The 26,246-nt window shown below is 40.6% G+C and overlaps 1 protein-coding gene across 2 annotated transcripts in view; it reads left to right on the top strand.

Annotated features, from left to right (window-relative positions):
• usp34 (ubiquitin specific peptidase 34) overlaps nucleotides 1–26,246 on the top strand; it is a 71,832-nt gene that overhangs the window by 17,149 nt on the left and 28,437 nt on the right. Inside the window, exons 7-40 of one of the 2 annotated variants that reach the window (XM_088075030.1) lie at nucleotides 3,555–3,747; nucleotides 4,866–4,927; nucleotides 5,342–5,423; nucleotides 6,380–6,472; nucleotides 7,386–7,511; nucleotides 7,609–7,738; nucleotides 8,418–8,548; nucleotides 9,059–9,777; nucleotides 10,091–10,305; nucleotides 10,813–10,931; nucleotides 12,371–12,498; nucleotides 13,460–13,549; nucleotides 13,665–13,760; nucleotides 14,609–14,691; nucleotides 15,213–15,367; nucleotides 15,701–15,814; nucleotides 16,540–16,639; nucleotides 16,781–16,943; nucleotides 17,170–17,296; nucleotides 18,476–18,626; nucleotides 18,730–18,830; nucleotides 19,518–19,733; nucleotides 20,413–20,538; nucleotides 20,697–20,819; nucleotides 21,186–21,269; nucleotides 21,587–21,673; nucleotides 21,797–21,997; nucleotides 22,089–22,171; nucleotides 22,253–22,293; nucleotides 23,321–23,445; nucleotides 23,675–23,827; nucleotides 24,272–24,376; nucleotides 24,498–24,592; nucleotides 25,940–26,244. In XM_088075030.1, the coding sequence (XP_087931156.1) occupies nucleotides 3,555–3,747; nucleotides 4,866–4,927; nucleotides 5,342–5,423; nucleotides 6,380–6,472; nucleotides 7,386–7,511; nucleotides 7,609–7,738; nucleotides 8,418–8,548; nucleotides 9,059–9,777; nucleotides 10,091–10,305; nucleotides 10,813–10,931; nucleotides 12,371–12,498; nucleotides 13,460–13,549; nucleotides 13,665–13,760; nucleotides 14,609–14,691; nucleotides 15,213–15,367; nucleotides 15,701–15,814; nucleotides 16,540–16,639; nucleotides 16,781–16,943; nucleotides 17,170–17,296; nucleotides 18,476–18,626; nucleotides 18,730–18,830; nucleotides 19,518–19,733; nucleotides 20,413–20,538; nucleotides 20,697–20,819; nucleotides 21,186–21,269; nucleotides 21,587–21,673; nucleotides 21,797–21,997; nucleotides 22,089–22,171; nucleotides 22,253–22,293; nucleotides 23,321–23,445; nucleotides 23,675–23,827; nucleotides 24,272–24,376; nucleotides 24,498–24,592; nucleotides 25,940–26,244 (4,922 nt within the window). The remainder of the gene's footprint in view (nucleotides 1–3,554; nucleotides 3,748–4,865; nucleotides 4,928–5,341; nucleotides 5,424–6,379; nucleotides 6,473–7,385; nucleotides 7,512–7,608; nucleotides 7,739–8,417; nucleotides 8,549–9,058; nucleotides 9,778–10,090; nucleotides 10,306–10,812; nucleotides 10,932–12,370; nucleotides 12,499–13,459; nucleotides 13,550–13,664; nucleotides 13,761–14,608; nucleotides 14,692–15,212; nucleotides 15,368–15,700; nucleotides 15,815–16,539; nucleotides 16,640–16,780; nucleotides 16,944–17,169; nucleotides 17,297–18,475; nucleotides 18,627–18,729; nucleotides 18,831–19,517; nucleotides 19,734–20,412; nucleotides 20,539–20,696; nucleotides 20,820–21,185; nucleotides 21,270–21,586; nucleotides 21,674–21,796; nucleotides 21,998–22,088; nucleotides 22,172–22,252; nucleotides 22,294–23,320; nucleotides 23,446–23,674; nucleotides 23,828–24,271; nucleotides 24,377–24,497; nucleotides 24,593–25,939; nucleotides 26,245–26,246) is intronic. The other variant, XM_088075031.1, reaches the window with a different exon arrangement.

Consider the following 26,246-nt stretch of genomic DNA (forward strand, 5'->3'; position numbering starts at 1 on the left):
ACTGTAACTTCATTTTGTTTGTTTTTTCATTTTTTTTTTAATTTTTAGTTTTAAGGGCATTAAAAAAAATCGCGATATTTATCGTGTGGCAATATAGTCTTAAAGTATTGCGATAATTAAAGCTATATAGCCCAGCAATAGCTCTGTCCTTAAGTCTCATGCTTGTGAATGTGTTTGCTGTCATTCAGAGATGTTGCACGTGTGTGTTGGTACGACAGCAACATTTTAGTCAGCAAATCTTCATACAACAAAACACAATAAGCCGGCAGGTACACAAAATCTTCAGCAAGTCCCAAATGATCCATAACCCCAAGAGCAAACACACCTGGGAGAGGGAACAGGTGAGTTCCCCTCAACATACCCATTAAAATTCAAATCATTAGTAGATATTATGAAATCTGTCTCCCACACGCCTGCCTGTACTCTGATGTGCAAAGACAACCTGAAGACAACCGCTGAAGTAAAATTAATTGATTTAAGAAATTCAGAAGCCTCTCTAAAGTCACGAAGCCACAATAAGCTGGACATTTTTCCAGTTTTACACACACACACACACACACACACACACACACACACACACACACACACACACACACACACACACACACACAGCTGCAGGCCTGTCTGGTTTGTATATGACTGAATAGCTGCCATTTTGTCGAACACCTTGCTTCCACAGCATCCGAAATCTCCTCCGCCTGAACTGGGCTGCAAGAAATGTAGCTTTTGCAGAGGATTTCTGCAAATTTTGTTTTATTTTTTATTTTTTACTCATATCAGAACAAATAGCCTTTAACGGCAGTGTTATCATTGCTGCGTTATTCTGTGCTGTCAGATATTAAAGATTTACTTTTTGCACCTTTTAAATGCTTTGGATAAACGCGACAGTCGCGGTGTTTCTCGCCGTCGATGTCATTTGAAGTGAGGAAGCCAGACGTGGTCGATTTTTGTCTCACGGCTCCTTTCTCTCTCCGTCTGTCTCGCTCACTCACTCACTCAGTGCACCTTGCTCATTCGCGCTCGCTCCCCCAAATACCAAAGTGCCACACATGTGTTGCTAGGAAGAGCTTCCGTCACCATGGCAACAGTTGCCAGGCCTCCAGTGAACCTCTCCTCACATGACCCGAGAGGAGGCAGAGCGCCGGCAGGCTCGGTCATGTGACGCAGGCGGGCTGATGCTCCGCTGCCTCTTCTTCTGTCTCGCTGAGCAGAGACACACAGCGGCGGGATAAAACGATCACTCATCTGTCACAGGAATGACGATTAAAAGGTCATTCCCCGGTTTGATTAACCCTTTGAAACCTGAGCCAACAGGCTTGATTTCTTTCAAAAAACACGAGAGAAAAAAATCAATGAGCAACTCACAAATACATGGCTCATAAATGAATAATGAATTAGTATAAAGTTACATTAAAATCACCCCCAAAAAAGCACTTAAAGAAAAGAAAAAGAAAAGAAAATGCCCTGCAAAAAGTGATGCGGAAAAGAATATAAATATATATATATATATATATATATATATATATATATATATACACACACATTCACATCCACAACATCCAAACATCTGCTTGAACTCAAATAAATAAATAATAATAATAATAATAAATACATTGACATTTATTTCAAGTCTTGAAAACGCTCAGACATGGACAGTAGAATTATATTAATCATTTTTTTTCTGACGTTGCAGTTTAAAATCTCAAGTGTTAATAACATCTGTTTTTGGTAAAATAATTTAATGAATTCCTTTTCTTAAACTCGTCACGATGGGATCCCGCATGCAGATTGAAAAACACAAAAAAATCTGCCCAGAAATGGCAGATATTTCTCGTTTCTGTTGATAAATCAAACACATACGTCAGTGACTATATTACATGTTCATCGTCTTCTACGTGTTCCGCTGTAAAAAGGCTCATTGTTTAATATTTGACGTAGATAATCTAACATTTTAACTTGACAAAAAACCAAAAAAAACATCTTTTATGTTGCACTAAATTTTTGCGGAAACTGAAATGGTCCTTCAGTTTTGGATATTAGAAAATTAGTGTTAAACTTAATTCCGAGTGGCATTAAAAAAAGTCTTAAGTCTACCCCCCGTAAGCTGCAGGAGCCCTGACTTACATAAAAGCTATGCAGGTGTGTAAAAATAAATCAATAAATGAAGAAATAATTAAAGCCCGGTGGCTGCGTGGGTAGAGCGGCGCCCCATGTGCAGAGGCTGTGTCATTGCCGCAGTGGCCGTGGGTTCGAGTCCGGTGCGGCCCTTTGCTGCATGTCTCCCCCTCTGTCTGTCCCCCCTTCACCCTCACATGTCCTGTCCATCAAAACAAAAGAATTAAATGTCATGTTACTTTTTCCCCTGAAATCTTGATCCCCAGAGCAGAGTCCAGTTTAGATCTTTCTTAAGACTTTTTTGTTTTTTTTTAAGTGTAGTTTTGATCAGCAAAACACAACCCCTCCCCCCAGCTGTCGCCTCCCAGCTCATCAGCAAAGACCTGAAAACCACAAACCAACTGTCCCCGCTCTCAGACGGGAGTCGGGTTGAGTCAGCAGCTCTCTGCTGATGATCTGATCTCGTTCGCCTACACACGGCTGCGATCAGGAGCGTGATAACAAACGAATCTCAGGAAGTACAAACAAAGTTTCAAAAGTCTGAAAACTTTGATCTGCAGACAGAAATGTGAGAGTGGGAGGAAACTTTTCAATTGTGATGTTTTTGCAGAGTCCAACCGTCGTTCTCGTTATCTCCGTTGTGATGTGTGTTGGCCCGCTGCCCGAGACTTAATCTCGTTCCTCCGGGCGGATTTTGCCCGTCAGAAGTGCCGGTGCTGAATTTTGAGCAGGGTGTCAGTGTTTCTGCTGAATTGGACGTAATGAAAGCATTGTATTGAGAACCATGTTTCTGGAGGAGCGTTCATTGTTTTCGTTCTTCACTTGGATCCCCATCAGGGTCAGAAATGAACTTTTTATCGAACACGGAAACACTCAAGGATCAGAAAGTGCCCGTAAAACAAGGAACGACAAAACCAGCCAAATGTGAAGAAAAAGGTCAAAGTGAAGTGGAGGCAAATAACTCCCTTTGGAAAAGAGATTCTTCTTCTCAGTGGGACCAACTTGGTTAAATAAAGGTTAAATAAATGAAAAATAAATAACCGATAAACAATGATGGTGAGCCTTAGAAACAAAACAATAAAAATAAAAAAATAAATAAATGAATGCATTGACCAAAAAAACATTGATTATCTTCTTACAGTATGTTTAAAAATTGTCATTAATGAATAACGGAGTAGTTATTCTGTGATGTTTACATAAAAAACTGTTAATTACAGAGTCAGGATATTTCCTTATAAGCTTTAATTTTTATTTTTTCCAGTTTGCACGACATTTCTTGCGATGTTGCTCATAATTTTTTTCCTGCGAAAAAATTAAACCAGTTTTCTCAGGTTTCAGAGGTTGAATGCTGGTGAAGAAAACTGATGTTGATTCAGGTGTTGAAAGTTATTTGAATGAATTTTGTTTGAGTTTATTAAATTTCGCCCTTCTGTCTGCAGGTACCTGTGTAAGCTGTCGGACCAGGAGCTGCGGCAGAGCGCGGCGCGCAACATGGCCGACCTGATGTGGAGCACGGTGAAGGAGCCGCTGGACAGCGCGCTGTGCTTCGACAAGGAGAGCCTGGACCTCGCCTTCAAGTACTTCATGTCGCCCACGCTCACCATGAGGCTGGCAGGACTCAGCCAAATCACTGTGAGTCTGTCCCGACACAAACACACCCTCGTCTGTTTTTCTTTTGTTTTGTTTTATTTTATTTTATTTTATTTTTTGTTTCTCTGCTTTTCTTTTGCTTTTTATTTTATTTTGTTTTGTTTTATCTTATTTTATTTCATTTTTTTCATTTGTTGTGTTTTGTTTTATTTTAGTTTAGTTTTTGTTTTGTTTTGTTTTGTTGTTGTTTTTTTGGTTTATTTTATTTTTTGTTCTTTTTTTGTTTTATTTTAGTTAGTTTTTGGTTTATTTTGTTTTTGTTGTTTTATTTTATATTATTTTATTTTATTTTTTGTTATGTTTTATTTTATTTTATTTTTTTGTTGTGTTTTGTTTTGTTCTCTAAAGTTACAAATATTTTGAAAGATATGTTGTTGTTTTTTTAATTATCAAAAAAAAAATTGAGAAAAAGAAAATGCCCCCCCCAAAAAAAACCCCAAATCTTTTACGGGGAAAAAATGAGAAAATTTTTAAAAGAAAAAAAAGCCAGATTTTTAATTTTTTTTTTTTAATTTTGGTGTTTTTGTTTTTTTTATTTTTTGGGAAATGCTTTCTTTACGTGACACATTCACCAGTCACTTTGGTCCACTCAGAATGGGCCTTTGACCCGAACTGTCCAGAAAAACTGTTTTAAACCGAGCAGAATGAACGGTTAAGTTTCACTTTCAATGCGACTGATGGTCTGTTGCGCCGCCTCTGCCCCAGAGCCTGCTATAAATATAAAAATATAAATATATTTTCCACTAGTGCTCCTAATGAACAGTCCAGCTCCAAAAATCTATTTGGAGAGGCAGATGAAGGCAGACCGCCACACAATGAATAAATGAATAAAGTCGGGTGCTCAGTTCTATTAATTTAGTTTTTAAAGGCCAATAAAGCGTCCTGGACTCCCCAAGAAACAGTGAAAATTACGGCCAAGAGCCAGTTTATCAACAGCTGTCTTTTAATTTGAAGGTTTTACTGCGACACTGATGGGAAATAACCTTTTACAAAGATGATTTATGTATTACGTCTTCACTCACCATGAAGTGTGTGTGTGTGTGTGTGTGTGTGTGTGTGTGTGTGTGTGTGTGTGTGTGTGTGTGTGTGTGTTTCCTCAGAACCAACTCCACACCTTCAATGACGTCTGCAACAACGAGTCCCTGGTGTCCGACACTGAAACGTGAGTCACTTTAAAGGATCAGAGTCTGTGCACAAAGGTGTCCAAGACGGTGTCCAAGACGGTGTCCATGTGTCCAATTAAAACAGAAAGGATCTGCTTAAATGAATGGATGAATTAATGGCGTTTTTATTGCTATCTACAAAAGAAACTGTGCAGGACGATCAGTGTTGACTTGATTTTGAAGCCAGAAGTTATTGATGGAGCATTTTTAATTCTGCCTTTTTCCCCTCAAAAACTACATTTCCCTCTTGTAAATAAACATGTTAAACTTGACTGAATTGTGATTAAATAACCAAACTTCTTTATACACTTGAAGTTTTACATGCATACAGCATGAAGGTCCTAGAAAAATGTGTTTTCGGTTCTGTGTTTTGAGCTTTCGTTGACGTGTTTGATTCTGCTTTGTCGCCTCAGGTCCATTGCGAAGGAACTAGCTGACTGGCTGATCCACAACAACGTGGTGGAGCACATATTCGGACCAAATTTGCACATTGAGGTAAAACCTTCGATCCAGTGACGTGAACTGACGGCATATTTCAGCGAACTCATTGCTTTCTGAACTAGAGCCCGACAGATGCATCTGCAGGAACATAAATTAGCTGATATTTGCCGCAATGCTGTGCAATAGGAACTGATATTATATATTTTTTTTTTTAAAAATTAACATAATGTAATGCAGGAAAAGATGCTCGGAGGGATTTATTATAACTAAATCATAGATGAAGTTTACTGTTTCAAAGCACTGATGTCTTTTTTTTTGACAATTAAGTTTATTGTAAAATACCATTACATATTTTGCAAGTGTTTGAGAACCATATTTGAGGGATAATTGCAAAAAACATAAAAGCATGTTTTTTTCTGTATATGCTGTATATGTAATATCGGCCATAAATACCAGTTATAATTTAATTTAATTTGATTTGATTTGATTTTATTCAAAACTTTATTTAGGGCTCAGCTCATCAAGAGGTCCATAGACAATAAAACAAAAATAATATCAAAAAAATAATATAAAAAAGAGATATAGAATTTTTAAAAAAGAATTATATATTACATATACATTTTTTTGTTTACTTTTTTTAACTTCTTAATTTTTTAACTTTCCCAAAAAATTGAGTATCAGTCGAGCTCTAACAAAATTAACACTGAAAAAATTTTTTTTTATTGGTTATACTGTGTAAACATGAAATGCATTTTCTTAAATTTGTTACAGGGATTTATATTCTTTTTATGACTTCACTGCGACTGAGTTTCTTCAGTTGAACAGTGCAAAGTGGAGGTCGTTTTATGTTCCCCGAGCACAGCCAGTGTTTAAGAGTGCGTGCGTGTGTGCGTGTGTGTGTGTGTGTGTGTGTGTGTGTGTGTGTGTGTGTGTGTGTGTGTGTGTGTGTGTGTGTGTGTGTGTGTGTGTGTGTGTGCGTGTGTGCGTGTGCGTGTGTGTGTGTTTTCCAGATCATTAAGCAGTGCCAAGTGATCCTGAACTTCTTGGCTGCAGAGGGCCGACTCAGCACGCAGCATGTGGACTGTATCTGGGCTGCAGCTCAGGTGAGACGAGACAGATTTACTCCCGACTGCACGCGGCTTTATTCCACTCTATTAAGTTGCTCTGCGGAGCAGCGTGAAGCAGCCTGAAGTATTAACGACTGTTTCAGGGCTGTAAAGGGGAGAAACCACAGGTGAAAACAGGAATGTCGGCTGGTTTGGTCCAGAGTTGTAATATTTCACCTTTTTTCTAAACAATCATTAGAAGTTCATTTAGGTTTGAACATTTTTTTGTGTCTGTGTGTGAGGGGGAAAAAGGCCCAGATATGTCCACTAAATATTTTCCCTCACACTTTTTTGATGTTTCTATTGAAATATAGAGACAATGTTTTGGAAAAGGAAAAAATACCCTGAAAGTTTTGGAAAAGTCAAGAAATTTGGTTGCACAAACCAAATTAATATAAATAATGTGTTCAAAAACTGATAAAACTGAAACTGATCATTTTTGTTTTTACGATTTCTGGCTGTGATAAATGGTATAATTTTGGTCATTTTAAAGTGAAATGCATTTTCTTTGAAAATCGCCACCTTTAAAAAAAAAAAAAAAAATTAAGAAAACCAAATTACTAAAAACCTTTAAAGAAAAATGAATCACTATATAATCACTAATAACTGTTTGTAAAAAATACATATACATATATACATAAATAAATACATAAAAATACTTAAAATGTTTAGAGAAAAAAAAGTCCAAAAAGTAAAAAAAAAAATTTTCTTTAAAAATCGCAAGGGGAAAAAAAAAAAAAAAAATTTCTTCTTAAAAAATGAGAGAAAAATTGCCAACATTTTATTTATCTTGTTGACAGCTATTGATTGATCTGTTGTACACAGACATTATGGAAAGTTTATGAGGAACTAGTCGTTTTTTTCCCTCCAGTTATGAAAAATGAACTCTGAATTTTGTTTGGTGTTTTAGCTGAAGCACTGTAGCCGTTACATCCACGACCTTTTCCCTTCACTCATCAAAAACCTGGACCCAGTGCCTCTCCGCCACGTCCTCAACCTGGTGTCGGGCCTGCACCCCAGCGCCCACACCGAGCAGGTACGAGCCTCAGAAATGACCCAGAAACATTCAGCGGGCCGTTTCTTTTGAAGGTGTCGATTTTGTCTGAGAAAAGCTGATGTGTCCGCCTCCTCAGACGCTGTACCTGGCCTCCATGCTCATCAAGGCCCTGTGGAACAACGCGCTGGCAGCCAAGGCCCAGCTCTCCAAACAGAGCTCCTTCGCCTCGCTGCTCAACACCAACATCCCCATGGGCAACAAGAAAGGTCAGTCATGCACGGATACGGGCACGTAGGACCTGTGAGCCAAAATGCAAATGTTTCAAGGACTGAGTGCACTACAAAATAATAAAGCTCTTTTGGGTATAAACAAAAGAAAAAAAATCTTGTCCGTTGTCTGTGGAGCAGCTCAAGACTTTATACCTGATAACGGTTTGACTTCGCTGCTTTCTTACTTTAACAGAGAATAAATCATGCTCACAGATTTTAATTAGACTTTACTAAGCCATGGAAATAACACATAAAAATTCCTAATGTTCCCATTGAAGTAGAAATATCAGTACCACGATGTACAAATAAACAGTTACAAGTAAAAGTCCTGCATTCAAGATATATATATATATATGTAAAATAAAAAAGAGGAGTATAGATGTGGTGCTATTTAAAAACAGATTACATGATACCACTGAACTGTGACTGCTGCAGTCAACCATGAAAGTTTGTTTGGCACGTCTGAATTCCTGGTCCTCAGTCTGGTCCCTGGTTCTCTGTCTGGTTCCTGATCCTCAGTCTGGTCCCTGGTTCTCAGTCTGGTTCCTGATCCTCAGTATTGTCCCTGGTCCTCAGTATTGTCCCTGGTTCTCAGTCTGGTCCTGGTCCTCAGTCTGGTCCCTGGTTCTCAGTCTGGGTCCTGGTTCTCAGTCTCAGTCTTGTCGTCTGCTCTCAGGTTCGCCGGCTGCCAGTCCGGACAGCAGTGACAACAGCGACACTCAGCACAGCGGAGGCAGCGACATGGAGATGGACGACCAGATGATGAGCGGCAGCAAGAGGAGCCAGCAGAGGCTGTCGGACACGGAGGTAACTTTGACACGAGACGGAACCGATATCCGAACGTCTGATCTCATTCATAACGTTAGTCAGCCTTTGTAGGGCAGCGTGATGCAAAAACGCCGCTGACATTCGCCATGTTTTCATGGAGCTCTCTGCCACAGAGACGAGGAAATACAAATACTTCGTTTCAAAATAAAAGTCCTTTGACAGAATCCCATCAGTTGTTCACACAGGCATTTTATTTGGAAATATTTGCAGGACCGTGTTGTTGACAATTCAGGAGCTTCACGACTATAAATACAAAGGACTTCGTGCTAATGAATGTAAATACCTGACGGGAGCAGCAGACAATCAGATGGAGAAAGAGCGACATGTAAACGCTGCTATTGTGCAGCCGCTCAAACACGACTGAATATGAACCGGGTTTCGTGTTTTTTGCTTGTTTTTCAGGGATTTGAACCCCGTTAACTAACTTCCCGAATAATTGAAATAAAATAGAAATAAAATACTTAGTTTTGTGTCCGTGTCGTGTTTCAGGAGTCGATGCAGGGCAGCTCTGATGAGACCGCCAACAGCGTGGAGGAAGGCAGCAGCGGGCCAGGCAGCAGCAGCGGCCGCAGCGAGGCCTCCAGCAACGAAGCCGCCTCCAGCCGAGCGAGCCAGTCAGCCGGCAGCCCCGGCAGCGAGATGCACTCTGACGACATGGCGGACAGCGAGGCCTTGAAGGAGGAGGAGGAGGATGACGATGAGGAAGACGATGAGGAGGATGACGATGATGATGAAGAAGATGAGGACGAGGGGAACCGGTCGGCTGCTGAGGGCGGGCAGCAAAAGGAGCCCAGGGAGCAGACGGAGTCCAGGAAGAGGAAGGCGGGGGAGGCGCTGGGCGAGGGGACGAGCCAAGGGGCGGGGCCCAGTGGATCAGGAGGCGGGTCCAAACCCAAAGTTCTCCCCTTCAACCCAGAGACTTCTGCTGTCATGGTTACAGCGGCGTCAACGTCATTGGAGGGCCGGATGAGGATGTTGGACGCCTGTTCTGCATCGTCGTCTGCTCGGCCCGAGGGGGCGGAGCCCCAGCAGCAGCCGCCAGAAATCGGGCCCTCGCAGATGGTCCAGGGGCCTCAGGAGCCTCCGTGTCTGCCGCGGCCGGGGGACTTTCTCGGAGAGGCAATGGGCAGCGAGCTCTTTAACTGCCGGCGCTTCATCGGCCCCCAGCATCACCACCATCACCATCATCACCACCACCACCATGAAGGGTGAGATTCAGACTCGGATCACGTTTAAACTAAAAAAAAACAACAACGCGGCTTTTTTTTCTTCTTTAGTCTCAGATATTGTGATGTATTGTAAACAAATTGTCTTGTAATATCAAGATTATCGTATCCTGAGTTACCCTATAACTCCCATCCTTCGTCTGAAGAACGTTTCTGACAAACTTTATGGAAATCTAACCATTGTTTTTGTAAAAAAAAAAAAAGATGACTGGAATGATGATGTTGAATTTTGATCTAAATTCATCGAAACGTTGATTGATCTCTAACGGATCTGCTTCTGTCCCTCCTCCGTCAGTCCCATGGTGGAGGACATGCTGAGTGCTGACGACGTGAGCTGCAGCAGCTCTCAGGTCAGTGCCAAGTCGGAGAAGAACATGGCCGACTTTGACGGCGAGGAGTCGGGCTGCGAGGAGGAGCTGGTGCAGATCAACTCGCACGCCGAGCTCAGCTCCCACCTGCAGCAGCACCTCCCCAACCTGGCCTCCATCTACCACGAGCACCTGGTGCAAGGTGAGCCGCACTCAGTTTATTTTGACCAACAGGCTGTTTGCACTGTTAGTTTTTGTGTTGAAGCGGGAAAAGGCAGAAATTTGGAAAAAAAAAGGCAAAATTGATGCACAGGCATACGAGCACGCGTCATGATGATGCTACGGCTATGAGCTTGTCAGCAGGAACTGGCTCCCTCATGATGCAGCAGGAGCTACAAGAGCTGTTATTGCATCACATAACTCTGAGAAAGTCGAGCGGATCATCCGGAAGTTTTGAATCCACAGTTCCTCTGTGAAATCGTGGACTATCAGCTCCCAGAAATCCCTCATTTGTGGCCGCTTCCACGTATAAGGAGCTCGCTTTTCCATCATGGCTCCATAACACACTAAAGTTTATTGTGGGATTTTTGCATAATGACTCCAAAATAAAACTGCCGACCTCAGCTTTAAATTTCCAAAACTTAAAAAAAAATAGGTCAACCTGCCAGAGAGGCAGAGATGAAAGTGTGAGCGCTCTGTGTCTCTGCAGGTCCGGCCGTCCATAAGCACCAGTACTCCAGCAGCCACGCTGTGACCGACATCAACCTGGACAACGTCTGTAAGAAGGGCAACACTCTGCTGTGGGACCTGGTGCAGGACGAGGACGCGGTATGTAAACAAACCTCCAACGTCGGCTTTATAGACGAATCTCAGTGTTTTTAATGTTCACACCTTTTCATAGATAGACCGCCCTTCATGTGAGATAAAAAAAAACGACATTATTTTGTCTGTGTTCATGCATGTGTCATACATTTTGGCAAGGTTGTACATTTTTGTTTAATCAGTGAATTTGCAGCTCAGCTCCTACAATAAGTCTAAAATACACTGTGGAAACTAAATAGTTACATTCAGACTGTTCAGGTCCAAAAATGCTCCATTGAAACCCATTCAAACTGACATTTTTGATCCCACAGCCATCAGAGCAGAAAAACAGGACTTGTATTATTTCTGGGTGTCATTCTGGGCTTTTGACTCTGAATTTGTCATTTTGACTATTTTCCACCTGATGAGGTCATTTTGACCATATTTGGCATATGGAGGAAATACATGCTATTTCCACTAGGTGACCTGTCACAATCAATGTAGCTGCTGATCACTGACAGATCCCAGACTATTATGATTTTGAAAAAAAATCTACTTTGCATGTAGTATGTTGAAAGCAATACATTTTGGGGGGGTTTCAACTAAAAACATATGGCATCGTGACAAAAGTCTGGCATTTAAAGGAATACAATTCTGGAAATTAATGAATATTAGATATTTATGATTAAACAATTAACTCAATGAGAGTTCAAAATAATATTAATGTATAATATGTTTTTAGTTTGATTTTGAAAAGCACATTTAGTGTGCAGAGTGGTGTGAGTATTTGACGCTGCACAAAAAACAATAAAAACTGATGTTGCTGCTAAAAACTGACAAATCCAAGACTCATAAAAAAAGAAAGTACTTTGCATGTAGTATATTGAAAATAACTTTTTTTTCTTCATGTAAAAACATAGTGGCATCATGATAACAACCTGTCATTTAAAGGTTAAAATTCTGAAAATTAATGAATATTTGATATTTATCGTTAAGACTGATGTTTGTTAGAAAATAAACTCAGAGAGAGTAGAAAATAATATATATGTATAATATTTTTTAAAGCCTGATTTTGAAAAGCACATTTTGTGTGCAGAGCGATATGAGTGTGAATAATATTAAAGTCGGCCCTAAAGGGTTTCTCATCAGATTCCTGCTGCATTTTGGTCATAACTGAATAATTTAAAACACGTTGAATATTTACTTTGTTCACCCTCGATGTGCAGAGTTCATAATAACTTTTCTTAAAAGAAAATTCATTAAAATGTTTCCCAGAAGCAACAAAAACCCAAAACATAAAAGCTCCTGAGAAAACCAAAATGATGAAAAAGAAAACAAACGTCATTAAAAACAGGCCTGAATAATGAGCCGTGCAGTTAGCAGAAGTCAAATGCTGCAACATTCAGCTTTCTTTGTCAGCAGCTTCGGCCTGATCTCACGTTTGATTTGTCTGCGTGTGTTTGCAGATTCATCTGTCCGAGGGTCTGATCAACGAGGCCGAAAAGCTGTTGTGTTCGCTCGTCTGCTGGTTCACCGACCGACAGATCCGAATGCGCTTCATCGAGGGTTGCCTTGACAACTTGGCCCACCACAGGTAAGAGCGACCCGAGCGCTGAGGGTATCCGCTGGATTTAATCATTTCTGCAAGAGAAAGAGAACGAGAGACGTCTGAAAGCTGCTTTAAACTGTGACCGAGAAAACATTTCAGTGTCGAACATGTTGGAGGATCAAACGTTTTTACAACCCCGTCTGCAAATATGAAGTAAAACAATGAAAAACTATGGAATCATAAGAGCAGCAGCCTAAAGCCAATTTATTGGAATTTTAAAGAAAAGTAAATAAAACAAAATTAATTAGTTAAAAAGAAGAATAAATTACATGTTATAGAAATAAATAAATGAAAAAATGTACAAAACAATATAGGATAATTTAAATGCTAATATAAATATAAATGTGTATTTAAAATGTATAAATACAGAAATAATGAACAAATGCATGTAAGTCATTTTTACATTTTTTTTTTTAAATATTTAGATATTTGTCTTTATATTTCCATATTTAGTTATTCTTTATTTATTTCTCTTGATATTTCCACATTTCTTAAACTTATTCTTTTATTACTCCTCTTCTTATTTCCCCATTTATTTTCTTATTCTTTTACAATCCTTATTTATTTCTCTTTATATTTCGCACATTTGTGATTTACTTATTCTTTAATTTATTCATCTTTTTATTTATATTTAATTTATTTTCTTCTTCTTTCCTTTTTGTGGCTCTTTATATCTCCAATTTTTTGTGCTTATATTTTTATTCTTTTACTCTTTTTATTTCCACATATGTTTTCTTGTTTTAGATTCATATTTTTATTTCCAAATTTTTTATTTATGTATTATTTATTTATTCCTCTTGTATTTCCACATTTCTTGTTTTTTTTTTTTTTTTTTTTTTATTATTCTTGTTTTTGGCACTCCAGTGATTCCATTAATAATGTTTAAAGTAAAATTGCCTTCTTTTCTCCGTGTTTTTGAGCCTCCTCTTCTCTTCTGCCCTCTCAGGTCTGTCGTGGTCTCTTTGCGTCTTCTCCCCAAACTTTTTGGCACTTTTCAGCAGTTTGGCTCCAGCTACGACACTCACTGGATCACCATGTAAGTAACATTTTCCTGAGATTTTTCATGCATGCGTACCAAACTCCTGCTGGTCTTAAGATGCTAAATTGATCATATGTTTTTGATGAAATGATGTGCTTGTGTGTTCGCTCAGGTGGGCTGAGAAGGAGCTGCACATGATGAAGCTGTTCTTCGACAACCTGCAGCACTACATCCAGGAAGTCCGGGAACACCGGCACAAGTTTGCACTGTGAGTCTGTCAGACCTTCACCTGAATAACACCTGGTTCCCTCTGAGTCTGTCGAACATACCTGAACACGAGCTGACTCAGAAATCACACACACACACACACACACACACACACACACACACACACACACACACACACACACACACACACACACACACACACTAACACACAGAGCAAATCAGTGCAAATTCTTTCAAAAACATGAGGGAAAAAGGCAACTTGGTTAGAAATGTTCTACAAACTACAAGGAATTAGTTAATTTAGAAAATATTATTTAATTATCATTAAAAAGGTAGGGAAAATGTCTACAAAGACACAAACGAGGGGAAAGTCATTTCATTATTATGTTTTTTTTTTTTAATTTAATTTCTTTTTTTAACTAATTTTTCTTTTTTGGGGGGTTCTTTCATTCTTTCTTTTGTTGTTTTTTTTTTAATTTGTCATCTAAGTATTCATTTAAATTTTTGAATTATTCAAATGTCATAAAAACAAAAACGTAAACAAATAAAACAAGAAAAAAAAACATAAAACCAAACAACAGCAACATATTTATTAGCACATCATTCCTCCCATGTTTTTGAGAGAAATCACACCTCTTTGCTCAAGGTTCAAAGGGTTAAAGTACGACTGAGGTGTCTACATGACGGAGGAGCTCGATTTAGCTGCATTTATTTTGACTCGAGGCATGTTTACCTGTGCTTTAAAAGTCCAGTTTTAGTCGGACTGACACAATAATTTGTCTTTTTCTAACGTGTGAACGTACTGACGGAGAGCAGCAACAGAGGCGTTTATGTGTTTTAGATTTCAGTAAAATAATAGGTTTTGTTTGCTGCGATGCGTCTCTGCAGGTACAGCCACAGCGCGGAGGTCCAGGTCCGTCTGCAGTTCCTCACCTGCGTCTTCTCCACGCTGGGATCTCCGGACCACTTCAGTAAGATTCAGCTTCTTTTTTTACAGAGAACAGAGTCAGACATGGCAGGTTTGTCACTTATCCACTGCTTCAGGACACGTCTAACACGGAGTTAAAGTTTGTCACATAGTTTAATTAAAACGTGTGAAGCTCAGAGATAGTGCTTTAGATGGGAGGCTCAGTACATGAAGAGGCCTGGATCTTTGGTCATTTTCAGTGAAATCATTTTTTGTTAAATTCCTGCAATGTTGCTCCAGAATTTAGAGATCAAAGGGCATTCCTAAAAAACTGTGAAGATGCAGTATGTATTTAATACAAAGAGGAGAGATCTGGTTGTTTACTTAAATAAAGTACTTTTATAAAGTTTTTAGAAAAAATGAATAATTTTCAATCTATTACTTTTTTTTTTTTTTTTTTGAGAATTTTAACCCTTTAAATGCCAGATTTTTGTCAGAATGCCATGGTTTTAGACGACTTAGACGTATTTGTTAAATTGTGTGTGTGTTTGTGTGTGTTTGTGTGTGTGTGTGTGTGTGTTTCAGGACTGAGTCTGGAGCAGGTGGACATCCTGTGGCACTGCCTGGTGGAGGACGCAGAGTGCTACGACGACGCGCTGCACTGGTTCCTCAATCAGGTCCGCAGCAAAGACCAGCACGCGATGGGCATGGAGACCTACAAACATCTGTTCTTGGAGAAGGTGGGGACGGATTTTATGTAAACTCAAAGTTTTTGCTGCAAGATTTACGTCTCGGAAACTTCCACCGAGAATCAACTGATCCAGTTTGGATCAACGATGTGACAACTTAACTCTTTGAAACCTGGATTGACATCATGGGGGGTTCAAATAGACAGGTTTCGTGGTCCCACTGCATGTGTGTGTTTGTGTGTGTGTGTGTGTGTGTGTGTGTGTGTGTGTGTTAATGTACCTATGTGTGTGTGTGTGTGTGTGTGTGTGTGTGTTAATGTAACTGTGTGTGTGTGTGTGTGTGTGTGTGTGTGTGTGTGTTAATGTAACTGTGTGTGTGTCCAGATGCCTCAGCTGAAGCCGGAGACGATCAGCATGACGGGGCTCAACCTCTTTCAGCACCTCTGTAACCTCGCCCGCCTCGCCACCAGCGCGCTGGACAACGCCTCCAGCTGTGAGGTACACAAACTCGTCCCAACTTCATGTTCATAAACTGTATTTAAAAAAGAAAACATTGAATAACAAACTTAAATATCTTTGATTATTTCTCTAAAAAACATTTTTATTAATGCAGCTTGTAGCTGTTTTGGCACTTTACAAGTAACCAAAGTACCAAAACCTCCGTCTCACGTGCACGCCACCCTGAACTTATTTAAGCGTAACACGGAGGAACGGCACGTGAGCACGCAAATTTCCAAACCAAACTGACTTTACCGTGTCAGCTCCCTCAGTGCAAACACAGCGTAATATCCCTTTGAGCCCACGTGTGAATAAGAGCCCGACCGAAATTCACCGAGTACCGATATGGTGACAGATATGGTGAATTTTTGGGCTTGAATGAAAACAGATAATTTCTGTGTGGATTGAGTAACTTGCCCAACACTGCCAACCAGCTTTGTAAACAAAACACCGCCTCTCCGCGGCATTCTGTCTCCTGCACGCTCCACCCAGGCGCAAACCCTCGCCGAAACCTAACAGAGTATTTCCTGTTAATGACAACACGTCTGACTTTGACCGTCTACACGTGTGAAAAAACGACTTTCCAAAGAGTTAATAAGAGAAAACGACTTCAAAGTGAAGACTGACAGACCTCTGTGTGTGTGTGTGTGTGTGTGTGTGTGTGTGTGTGTGTGTGTGTGTGTGTGTGTGTGTGTGTGTGTGTGTGTGTGTGTGTGTGTTTGCAGCTGTGTGGGATGGACCAGCTGTGGGGGATTGCTCTGAGAGCTCAGTCTGCTGATATCAGCCGCGCCGCCATCCAGTACATCAACTCCTACTACATCAACGGTCAGTTTACGTCCGCCGTTTTCCGCTCACACAACAGACCTGAACGCAGATGACAAAAAAATATTCTTGACGTCAAAGTGAAAAACTGAATTTAAGTTTTTCACCGTCCCGCGTCTCGTCTTTGTGTGTTGTCGTCTGCAGCCGGTAAGACGGGCCTGGAGAAGGAGCAGGAGTTCATCAGGAAGTGTATGGAGAGTCTGCTGATGGCTTCGGCCAACCTGGAGAAGGACGCCCACTCCAGCCTGACCAGCATCGAGAGAGGGCTGCTCATGCTCAAAACGCACCTGGAGGCCTTTCGACGCAGGTACGCACACGCACGAGGAAGGTTAACACAAGATGAGAGGACGTTCATAGCTTGTTTACGGTCACGTGGTCCCGATGACGCTCAGCATAGCACAAAAGTTTGGTATTTTTTTAGCACCTCTGCAGAAATCACTTCCTGCCTCCCATCTGCTGATCTTCAGGGTGACGTGACGTCATGTGCAAACCATTAAATGTCTCAACGTCACATTGTCTCGTGTCCTCGTCAGGTTTGCGTACCACCTGCGGCAGTGGCAGATCGAGGGGACGGGAATCAGCAGCCACCTGAAGGCGCTGAGCGACAAACAGTCTCTGCCGCTCAGGATCGTCTGTCAGCCCGCCGGCCTGCCCGACAAGGTGACAGATCTGCACCGACGCTTACGAACACTTACTGTACACAACTGCATCTGCAGTTTGACTCCTCCGTCTCAAAACGTACACGTAAACTGGTTTATTCTGGCAGTTTGACAAGTGCAAAGAAATCAAGCAACAAAAAGACTAATGTGGGATTCACGCTGGATCCGAAGTCCTGCAAAACACGGAGCTCTTTTAGCGTTTCCCCCGTTAGACTATTATCATTATTATGAAGGCAGCATTTTTGGTCATATTCATTCATTTTTCAAGACCCCCAGAATATTTGTTGAAAACATCAAAATATAGAGCAGATCTTCTGTTATTATATATATATATATACACACAAACGCAAAATTATTCGTGCTTCTTCTCTTCCTTTTTTTCCCCAACACCAGAATTTGTTAAAACTCATTAAACTCATTAAAATGTTTTTTTTTTTAAAAAACAAAAAAGGCATTTTGGACAAAAAGGGAAGAAAATTGCATTTTTGTCAAAGAAAGTCTTTTTCAAGAGCAAAATCAATTATTTCTTGTTTTTCTTTTAAGTTATTTTTTCAATTCATCAAACTAAAATGTGTTTATTAATATTAATAATAGGTGTGTTTGTAAATATAGCAGGTATGTTTTCGCTCATTGGGATTTTATTCCTTTATGGAATATGACTTTTTTCTATTTTTAAGTATATATATATATATATATATTAAAGATGACTTCTTTTCTCCCTTATCCTTAATTTAATACAATTTTGAATGTAGGTGATGTAGACTAATGATGAATTTCAGTATAAAGTATTTTGATATAAAGATGATCTTGATATATTTTTTTTTATTAATTAAGCCATGACATCACTGTTTCTTTCTCTTTTCATGCATTATCTGTTTAATTTATTCATTGATTGTCAACTGTTTTGCACCATCTGCCTCCACAGAGCTCATCGGCCTGTTGGTGTGCATTATGTATAAATTGTGTTATAAATTATGTATAACGTTTTGACCTGATAGAGATCCAAACGTTATCGAAACGTCGTTTTCAGTAAACTCGTGTGGAGACGTTACCTTTTAACTCTTGCAAATAAAAATGCAAAATTCCATCTGCAGGCAGAGGTTTGTTGAAATGAAATGTAAATGTCGAGCTGTCGCATCAGTGCATTTAACCTTAGTTTATACTCGTGTTTTTTCTTCAGATGACGATTGAGATGTACCCCAGTGACCAGGTAGCAGACCTGCGGGCCGAGGTGACCCACTGGTACGAGAACCTGCAGAAGGAGCAGATGAACCAGCAGGCTCAGCTGCAGGAGTTCGGGCAGAGCGGCCGGCAGCCGGGAGACTTCCCAGGTTATTGTTTACTTATAGACAAACGTCTGCAGATCAAACATCTCTCGTTCTCATCTGATGCTGTTTGTGAGCTCGTGAGTGACGTCTGTGTCGTCTCCCGCAGGAGGTCTGATGGGACCGGTGCGGATGATCTCCTCCGGCCACGAGCTGACCACCGACTACGACGAGAAGACGCTGCACGAGCTGGGCTTCAAAGACATGCAGGTGACCGCAGCACCTGAAAAACAAACAAACAAACAAACAAACAAACAAACAAAAGGCTAAACACAGGCTGGCTGCTCTAAATCTGTGCTTCCCAACGGGCGGGTTGCGGTCCACATGTGGGTCACAGGTTTATTCTGAACGTTGACTTGGGAACATGTCAGGTTTAGGGATCGGTAATTTTCAGTGATATTGATGCCACTATCGAGACGCCTTGACGACCTGGTTTTAATTGATACCATTATCGATACTTTTCTATTATTTGATGGAAACATGAGGCAACGTTTTTTTATTCTATATATTTTAATTTAATCATCTGCAGTTTCAATGATGATCAGAGCCTTTGGGACGTTACACCGGTCGTTAGTCCATCTTTACTTAACGTTTCATGTTGCTGGGAAAACTGCCAAAAACTAAATGTCCTTTTTCTTGATGTGCATTTGAACACATCATGATGACGTTTTATTTACCTTGTTTGCCTAACAGTAATTTTACTGAGCCGACCTTGAACACATCTCAATGAAACCTCACGGAGCCTCACAAGCTCTTATTTTGAAGATCTCAGCGCTGGATTACTGTTTTTAATCTGACTTGCTTCAAAGTTTGTTTTTTTTAACAAATTTGCGTCATTTCAAACATACGACAGACGAATCATCACTGATGTCGTGGTTGTGTTTTTTTTAATCCCAGATGGTGTTCGTGTCTCTGGGAGCTCCTCGGAGGGAGAGGAAGGGGGAGGGCGTCCAGCTGCCGGCCTCCTGCCTGCCTCCTCCTCAGAAGGAGCACATCCCCATGCTGCTGCTCCTCCAGGAGCCGCACCTCACCACGCTGTTCGACCTGCTGGAGATGCTGGCCTGCTTCAAACCGCCCAGCCCCAACACCGAGAAGGTGCATGAAAACCCTGAGGTGGGTGTGACTCTTAAGTCCAGCAGGGAAGTAGGTTCCCGTGTCAGTATTTTGATTTTTTTTTTTTTTTTTGATGAAAATATTTTAACTGTCTTGGAAATTTAAGAAAAGGTCACTCTGTAATTGTCCAAGATTTGTTTGTTATTTTTCTATTATTATTATTATTATTATTATTATTATTACTATTTATGTTTTTTTTATTATTTTGATTTTGATTTTGACTTTTTTTAAATATATTTTTTAAATTATTATTATTTTTTCCCTGCTCTGTGTGTGGACCGCTGAAAACACTACAGGCTCTGACAGGCATGCATATCTCTGTATGCACACACTGAATGTTTGAGAGACACCAATGAGGAGTAAATTTTTAAAAAAAGAAAGAAAATATTGTATTCGTATTTTGAGAGTCACCATTGTATAATTTTTATTTGCTTAACCCCCCCCCCTTTCTTTTTTTCCCACCAATTTATTTGTTCACTCTATTTTATTTTAAAAATAAAAATAAAGAATAACCTGCAAGTTGCTCTTTAACACTTGAAGTATTGTGGAGGAATTGATGAAGACAGACTTTACATGCTTTTTTATTTTATAAAATAAAACAGTGAAATAAAAAGTGTGTGTGTGTGTGTGTGTGTGTGTGTGTGTGTGTGTGTGTGTGTGTGTGTGTGTGTTCATGCAGAGCGCGCGGTGTGAGGAGCTTCACCTCCACGCGGAGAATCTGTCTCGTCGGGTTTGGGAGCTGCTGATGCTGCTGCCTACATGTCCCACGATGCTTCAGGCCTTCCAGAACATCTCAGACGACACGGTCAGTCACCAAAAAAACTTTGAATGAGTTAATGGCAGAATATCAGAGCAGACAGATCATGTTTTCAGTACATGGGAGGCGAGAATAGCCAACGCCATGACAAACTTAAATTCTTTATCGAACGCTAAATCACTGAGCTTGTTTTTGTGCGTGTGCAGAACGGGGAGGGTCTGTGCTGGAAGGAGCTGCTGAGGATTAAAAGTCCACACAAGCTGCTGTACGCTCTGGAGATCATCGAGGCGCTCGGAAAACCCAACCGACGCATCCACAGAGAGTCCACCGTGAGGAAAAACACTTCTTTAAAAAATAAAAACAAGTCTTTCCATGGTTTTGTAATCAAGCAAACAATCAGACCTATTTGCAAAGCACTTTTCATATAAATGAACTGTAACACAAAGTGCTTCACACATTAAACCAAAATCCAGACACACACACGTACAGGTAATATAATATTAAGTTTAAAAAAAGTATGTTTAAGTTGTGAAAAAAGAAATATTACGTTTTTTAAAAAATCTGCCACAAACACTATACATGCAACTTTTTCCTCATATGTGTATATAGCTGATACTGTGTGTGTGTGTGTGTGTGTGTGTGTGTGTGTGTGTGTGTGTGTGTGTGTGTGTGTGTGTGTGTTTTCTTGTTTTCAGGGCAGCTACAGTGATCTGTATCCAGACTCTGACGACTCCAGTGAGGATCAGATAGAAAACAGCAAGAACACCTGGAGCTGCAAGGTACAACACACACACACACACACACACACACACACACACACACACACACACACACACACACACACGTCTGTGACAGAAAAAACTTCATCTGTCGTTTGGACACTGAGAAACTTAAAAACTTGTATGTTGTAAATAAAAAATAATCTTTGAAAAAAAGTAAATAAAATCTAAATTTTCAGGTAATTTTTTTGTACTTTTCAAAGATTTCTCGCTAACCTCGGGTCTTTTTTTGCTGCTCATTTTTCACATTTTTGAAATATAAGAGACACTTTGCTCAGGTCTCAGTAGGTAAAACAATTTTTCTTTCTGTCCTCCAGTTTGTTTCGTCTGGAGGCCTCCAGCTGCTTTTAGAGATCTTCAACTCAGGCATCCTGGAGCCCAAAGACCAGGAGTCCTGGACCGTGGTGAGAGAGACTGACTCCCTTTGAGTCCTCTAAAAACGCGTTGGTTCAAACAGAACGAGTTGTTTGATTCGTCTGTTTCTGAGCGTGTTGTAAAGTGTGTTTTTCGTTTTGTCTCCTCTGCAGTGGCTGCTGGACTGCCTGGCCTGCCTGCTGAAGTTGATCTGCCAGTTTGCGGTGGACCCCGCAGACCTGGACCTGGCCTACCACGACGTCTTCTCCTGGTCCGGCCTAGCCGACAGCCAGCGGAAGAGGGCGTGGCCGGGCAAATCCCGCAAGTCCACCGTAGAGCACGGGAAGGGCCTGCACATCCCGCGGCTGACTGAGGTTAACGCTCTCCCCTCTTGAAAAACTAACAGCTGATCGTTGACGTGATTTTTGGGCGGTTCGATCAGCTGATCTGTGTGTCGGTTTGCAGGTGTTCCTCAGCCTCGTTCAGGGCACCAACCTCATCCAGCGCTTGATCAACGTGGCCTACACCTACGACAACCTCGCTCACCGGTGAGCACAAACGGCACTCTTTCTGCAGTTTAATACTGAATATATCAGCTGTAATTTACACGTTGTCTTTTTGTTCAACAGAGTCCTGAAGGCTCAGTCTGACCACAGGTCTCGTCACGAAGGTGAGAATCATTTTCTTTAATTTTTCCATTTTTATTTAGAATTATCAAAAAATACATAAAAGACTTCCCAGAAACATCACCAATGGATGCAGATTTACTGCAGTTATTTATAATACCCCAAAATTAGAGGAATTCTGGGCTGCAATTTTCATTTCACTCAAAACATTAAAAACATAATGTTAAAATAAGCCCAGATTCACTTTTGTTTATGCTGGGTGCATCAGAAAACTCTGAAAACCTGAAGAGTGCACAGCACCACCTTCTGTCCTACAGCCTCCTTTACACTAAAAAACGTATTCTTTTGCATCTGGAAAAAGAAATATGTACCAACTTAAAAAAAAATAATTAAGACTATTTTTATTTTTATTCTATGTTGTTTGTTGTGCTGTTTTGTTTTTCCTGGGTTTTTTTGTATGGTTGGATATCAGAAATGAGGCATCTGTATCACTGCTGTATGGATGCTTCACAATGAAGACAGACGGCTTTACGACATCCTTCTGTCCTCAGACCGTCACGCCGACAAAGGAAAAAATTCCCCCCCCCAAAAAAAAATAGTAGAAAGCTCAGGAAAGCGACTGAGGAGGGATCCCTCCTCCAGGACGGACAGACGTGAAATAGATGTCATAAAAAACAATAAAATTATAGTGGATGACAAACTGATTCGTAGGAAAGAGGGAAAGAGAGACGGGTTGAGATGCAACAATAAGAGTAACCATAAAATAACATATAACAATAGTAATAGACAGAAATAAATGTAATTGTTGATAGCATGTAATATAATGTGCAAATATTGTAGTTTATGTCGCAGTAACAGTCATATGTGTATAATTATAGTGGAGATATGACTAATAAACATTATCCTGCAGGATGTATGTTTCCACACATTTTTAAGAAAATAAAGGGAAAAAAGCCTGCAGAAAGGAAAAATGAACCTCAACAAATCAAAGAAAAACAACAAAAATAAAAGAGAAATCTTTGCTGTTTCGTGTGGAAGCTCTTTGACCGTCGTGTTTCTTTCTCTTAAAAGTGACTCATTACTCCATGTGGCTGCTGGTGAGCTGGGCTCACTGCTCGTCCACAGTCAAGTCCAGTCTGGCCGACAGCGACCACCTTCACGACTGGCTGAAGAAACTCACCCTGCTGGTGCCCGAGGTGAGCCGCTGCGATCACGCACACACATCACAGGTTTACAGTCAAATTAACCAAACCGAAAAAGTGACCAGATCCACCCGCCTGCTTCTCCAAAGCTCACTGATCTGCACATTATTACTCATGTGGTTAATCCCAACAAAAACTGAATCATAGAAATGAGAAATTGTGACACATAATCAAAGTTTTGTTGTTGTTGACGTACTGTTGTTGTTGTTGTTGTTGTTTTCAGCCGGCTGTGAGACACGAGGCGTGTAACGGCCTCTACAAGCTCTCGCTCTCCGGTTTGGAGGGCGGAGAGTCCATCAACAGGTCCTTCCTGCTGCTCGCTGCCTCCACGCTGCTCAAGTTCCTGCCTGACGCACAGGCCCTCAAACCACTCAGGGTGTGTCTCACACACACACACACACACACACACACACACACACACACACACACACACACACACACACACACACACACACTCTGACGCTGACCCCCCACAGAAGAAAACACACATGAATCTGGTCTGCAGGCTACACTCTGTGTCAGAAGTCCTCTGGGACGATGATCTGACTCAATTTGAGCTCTGCTACAGTGACACCAGTCTGTCTCTGTGAGACATTGTCCCTTTTGGTGGGATGAATGCTGGAGACACGGGGACAAACTCTGAATAAAGACGCCCTGAGGAGTTTTTTTCCTCATAAACAAACAAAAGTAATGTTTAGACTCAGCGTTAGATGCCACAGTTCTCTGTGTGTAACCACGAGGTTAAAGAAACAGCCTTTGCCGCCTGGACGAGAGCTGATTTTAAATGCCGGAGTTTGACGGTCGCGTGTGTGTTTTGCAGGTGGAGGACTATGAAGAGGAGCCTCTGCTGAGGACGGGCTGTAAGGAATACTTCTGGCTGCTCTGTAAACTCATCGACAACATCCACGTGAAAGACGCCAGCCAGGTGGGAAGCTCACTGAGCTCAGAGCTGACGATCATATCGATGTGCAGCCAGCTGACAGATTCACTGTTTGTTGTGATGTTTTATTGAGCTGTTGCTAGTGTTGGTCTGTTTGAACTCACAGAAGGTCTCTCCCTCTCTGTCGCTGGCCGGCTCCATGCAGACCACCCTGCTGGACCTGGACGCTCTCGCCCGACACCTCGCCGACTGCATCAGGAGGTCAGACAGTCTCACCAACACAAGAACTATATATTATAGTGTCAATAGCTGCAGCTGCAGGTGTTGCAACTTTTGGTGAAACCTTTCAAGAACTAAAATTTTGTTGCGTTTTAATTCAGAAAGAGTTCATAAAATCTTAAAACACTTATTAGACGTATGTTGCATTGATAAAGATATTTATATATTTTTTTAACTTTATGGTTTATGAGTTATGGTGATGTTGCCCTGTCATTGTCAAAATGAACATTGTGCTGTTTTGAGGACTTAAAACGATTGAGACCATAAACTAATTAGGAAAAGTTTTACTGAAGAAATAAATCATCTGCGAAGTGAGAAGTAGTAGAATTACTAAGCAGACTTGAACACAATCAGACTTCTTTCTGCAGCCGGTGGAGTCGCCCCTTACTGGCCATTAAGCCACTGCAGTTCTTTTATAGTGTATTTTGAATTAAAAGCTTAAGACGCCACTAAATGCAGTATTTCCCTGCAGCCTTTCTGATAAAGGAAACCGAAAACCTGAGCAAATTCGCTGGATTTCTTTAAAAAAATATATTTTAAAAAAACTGTGAAGAAGGCAATGTTTAAGAAGAAATGACTCCCAAAAATAGCAAGAAATGTGTAAAAAGAAAAACAAAATATTAACTGTATTTTTTATTGTATTAGCTGTATTTATACAGCACCTTTTAAAAACAGAGTTTACAAAGTATTTTGACAAGAAAAGCAAAGCAAAACAGGATTCATAGACGATGATAAGGATCTTATTTTATATTTATTTTTATTATTATTATTATTTTTATTTTTACATGCAGGTTTTATTTCTTTCTTGAAAAGCATGTTGGGCTTCATTTCTTGTACATACAAATAAAGTTTATTATTATTATTATTATTATTATCATTATTATTATTATTATTATTATTATTATTATTATTATTATTATTATTATTATTATTATTAAAAGGCCAAGCAGTCCTATTGAACACAGGTGAGAACAAACTAGAATTAAAACTAGAGGACAAATATTGCAAGATGTAGGATGCATAATGTAAATAGACCAAAATAACAACAACAGAAGCAATAAAACCGAGATAAAAGGAAATAAAATCAAACATAATTTAAAAAGGTAAACTAAATAGACAGATAAAGGTTTATAAAAATGAAGTTTTTTAAAAAATCATGAAATGAAACAAAAATTAGAATAAACCTGGAGGCAGGAAACTCTGATTATTGACCTGTAACCAAATTCTCTCATCATCTATAAGACTTTATAAGAAATGAGCTGACGTGTGTTGAGCTGTAGAGCGTGTCGTTCCAAACCGCCATGACCTCGGTGTTCGTCTCCCCTCCAGCCGCGAGATCCTGGACCAGCAGGACGGGACGATCGAGGACGACGGTCTGACCGGCCTCCTGCGTCTCGCCACCAGCGTCCTCAAACACAAACCTCCCTTCAAGTTCTCCCGCGAGGGTCAGGAGTTCCTGCGCGACGTCCACAACCTCCTCTTCCTGCTGCCCAGCCTGGCCGACCGCGCCCAGCCCAAATGCAAATCCCACGCCGCCCGGGCCGCCGCCTACGACCTGCTGGTGGAGACGGTGAAGGGCTCGGTGGAGAACTACCGGCTGCTCCACAACTGGGTCATGTCCCAGCACATGCAAGGT

This window comes from Plectropomus leopardus, chromosome 3, assembly GCF_026936395.1.
Source record: "Plectropomus leopardus strain MGB_pleo_1.0 chromosome 3, ASM2693639v1, whole genome shotgun sequence".
NCBI classification, from domain to species: domain Eukaryota; kingdom Metazoa; phylum Chordata; class Actinopteri; order Perciformes; family Serranidae; genus Plectropomus; species Plectropomus leopardus.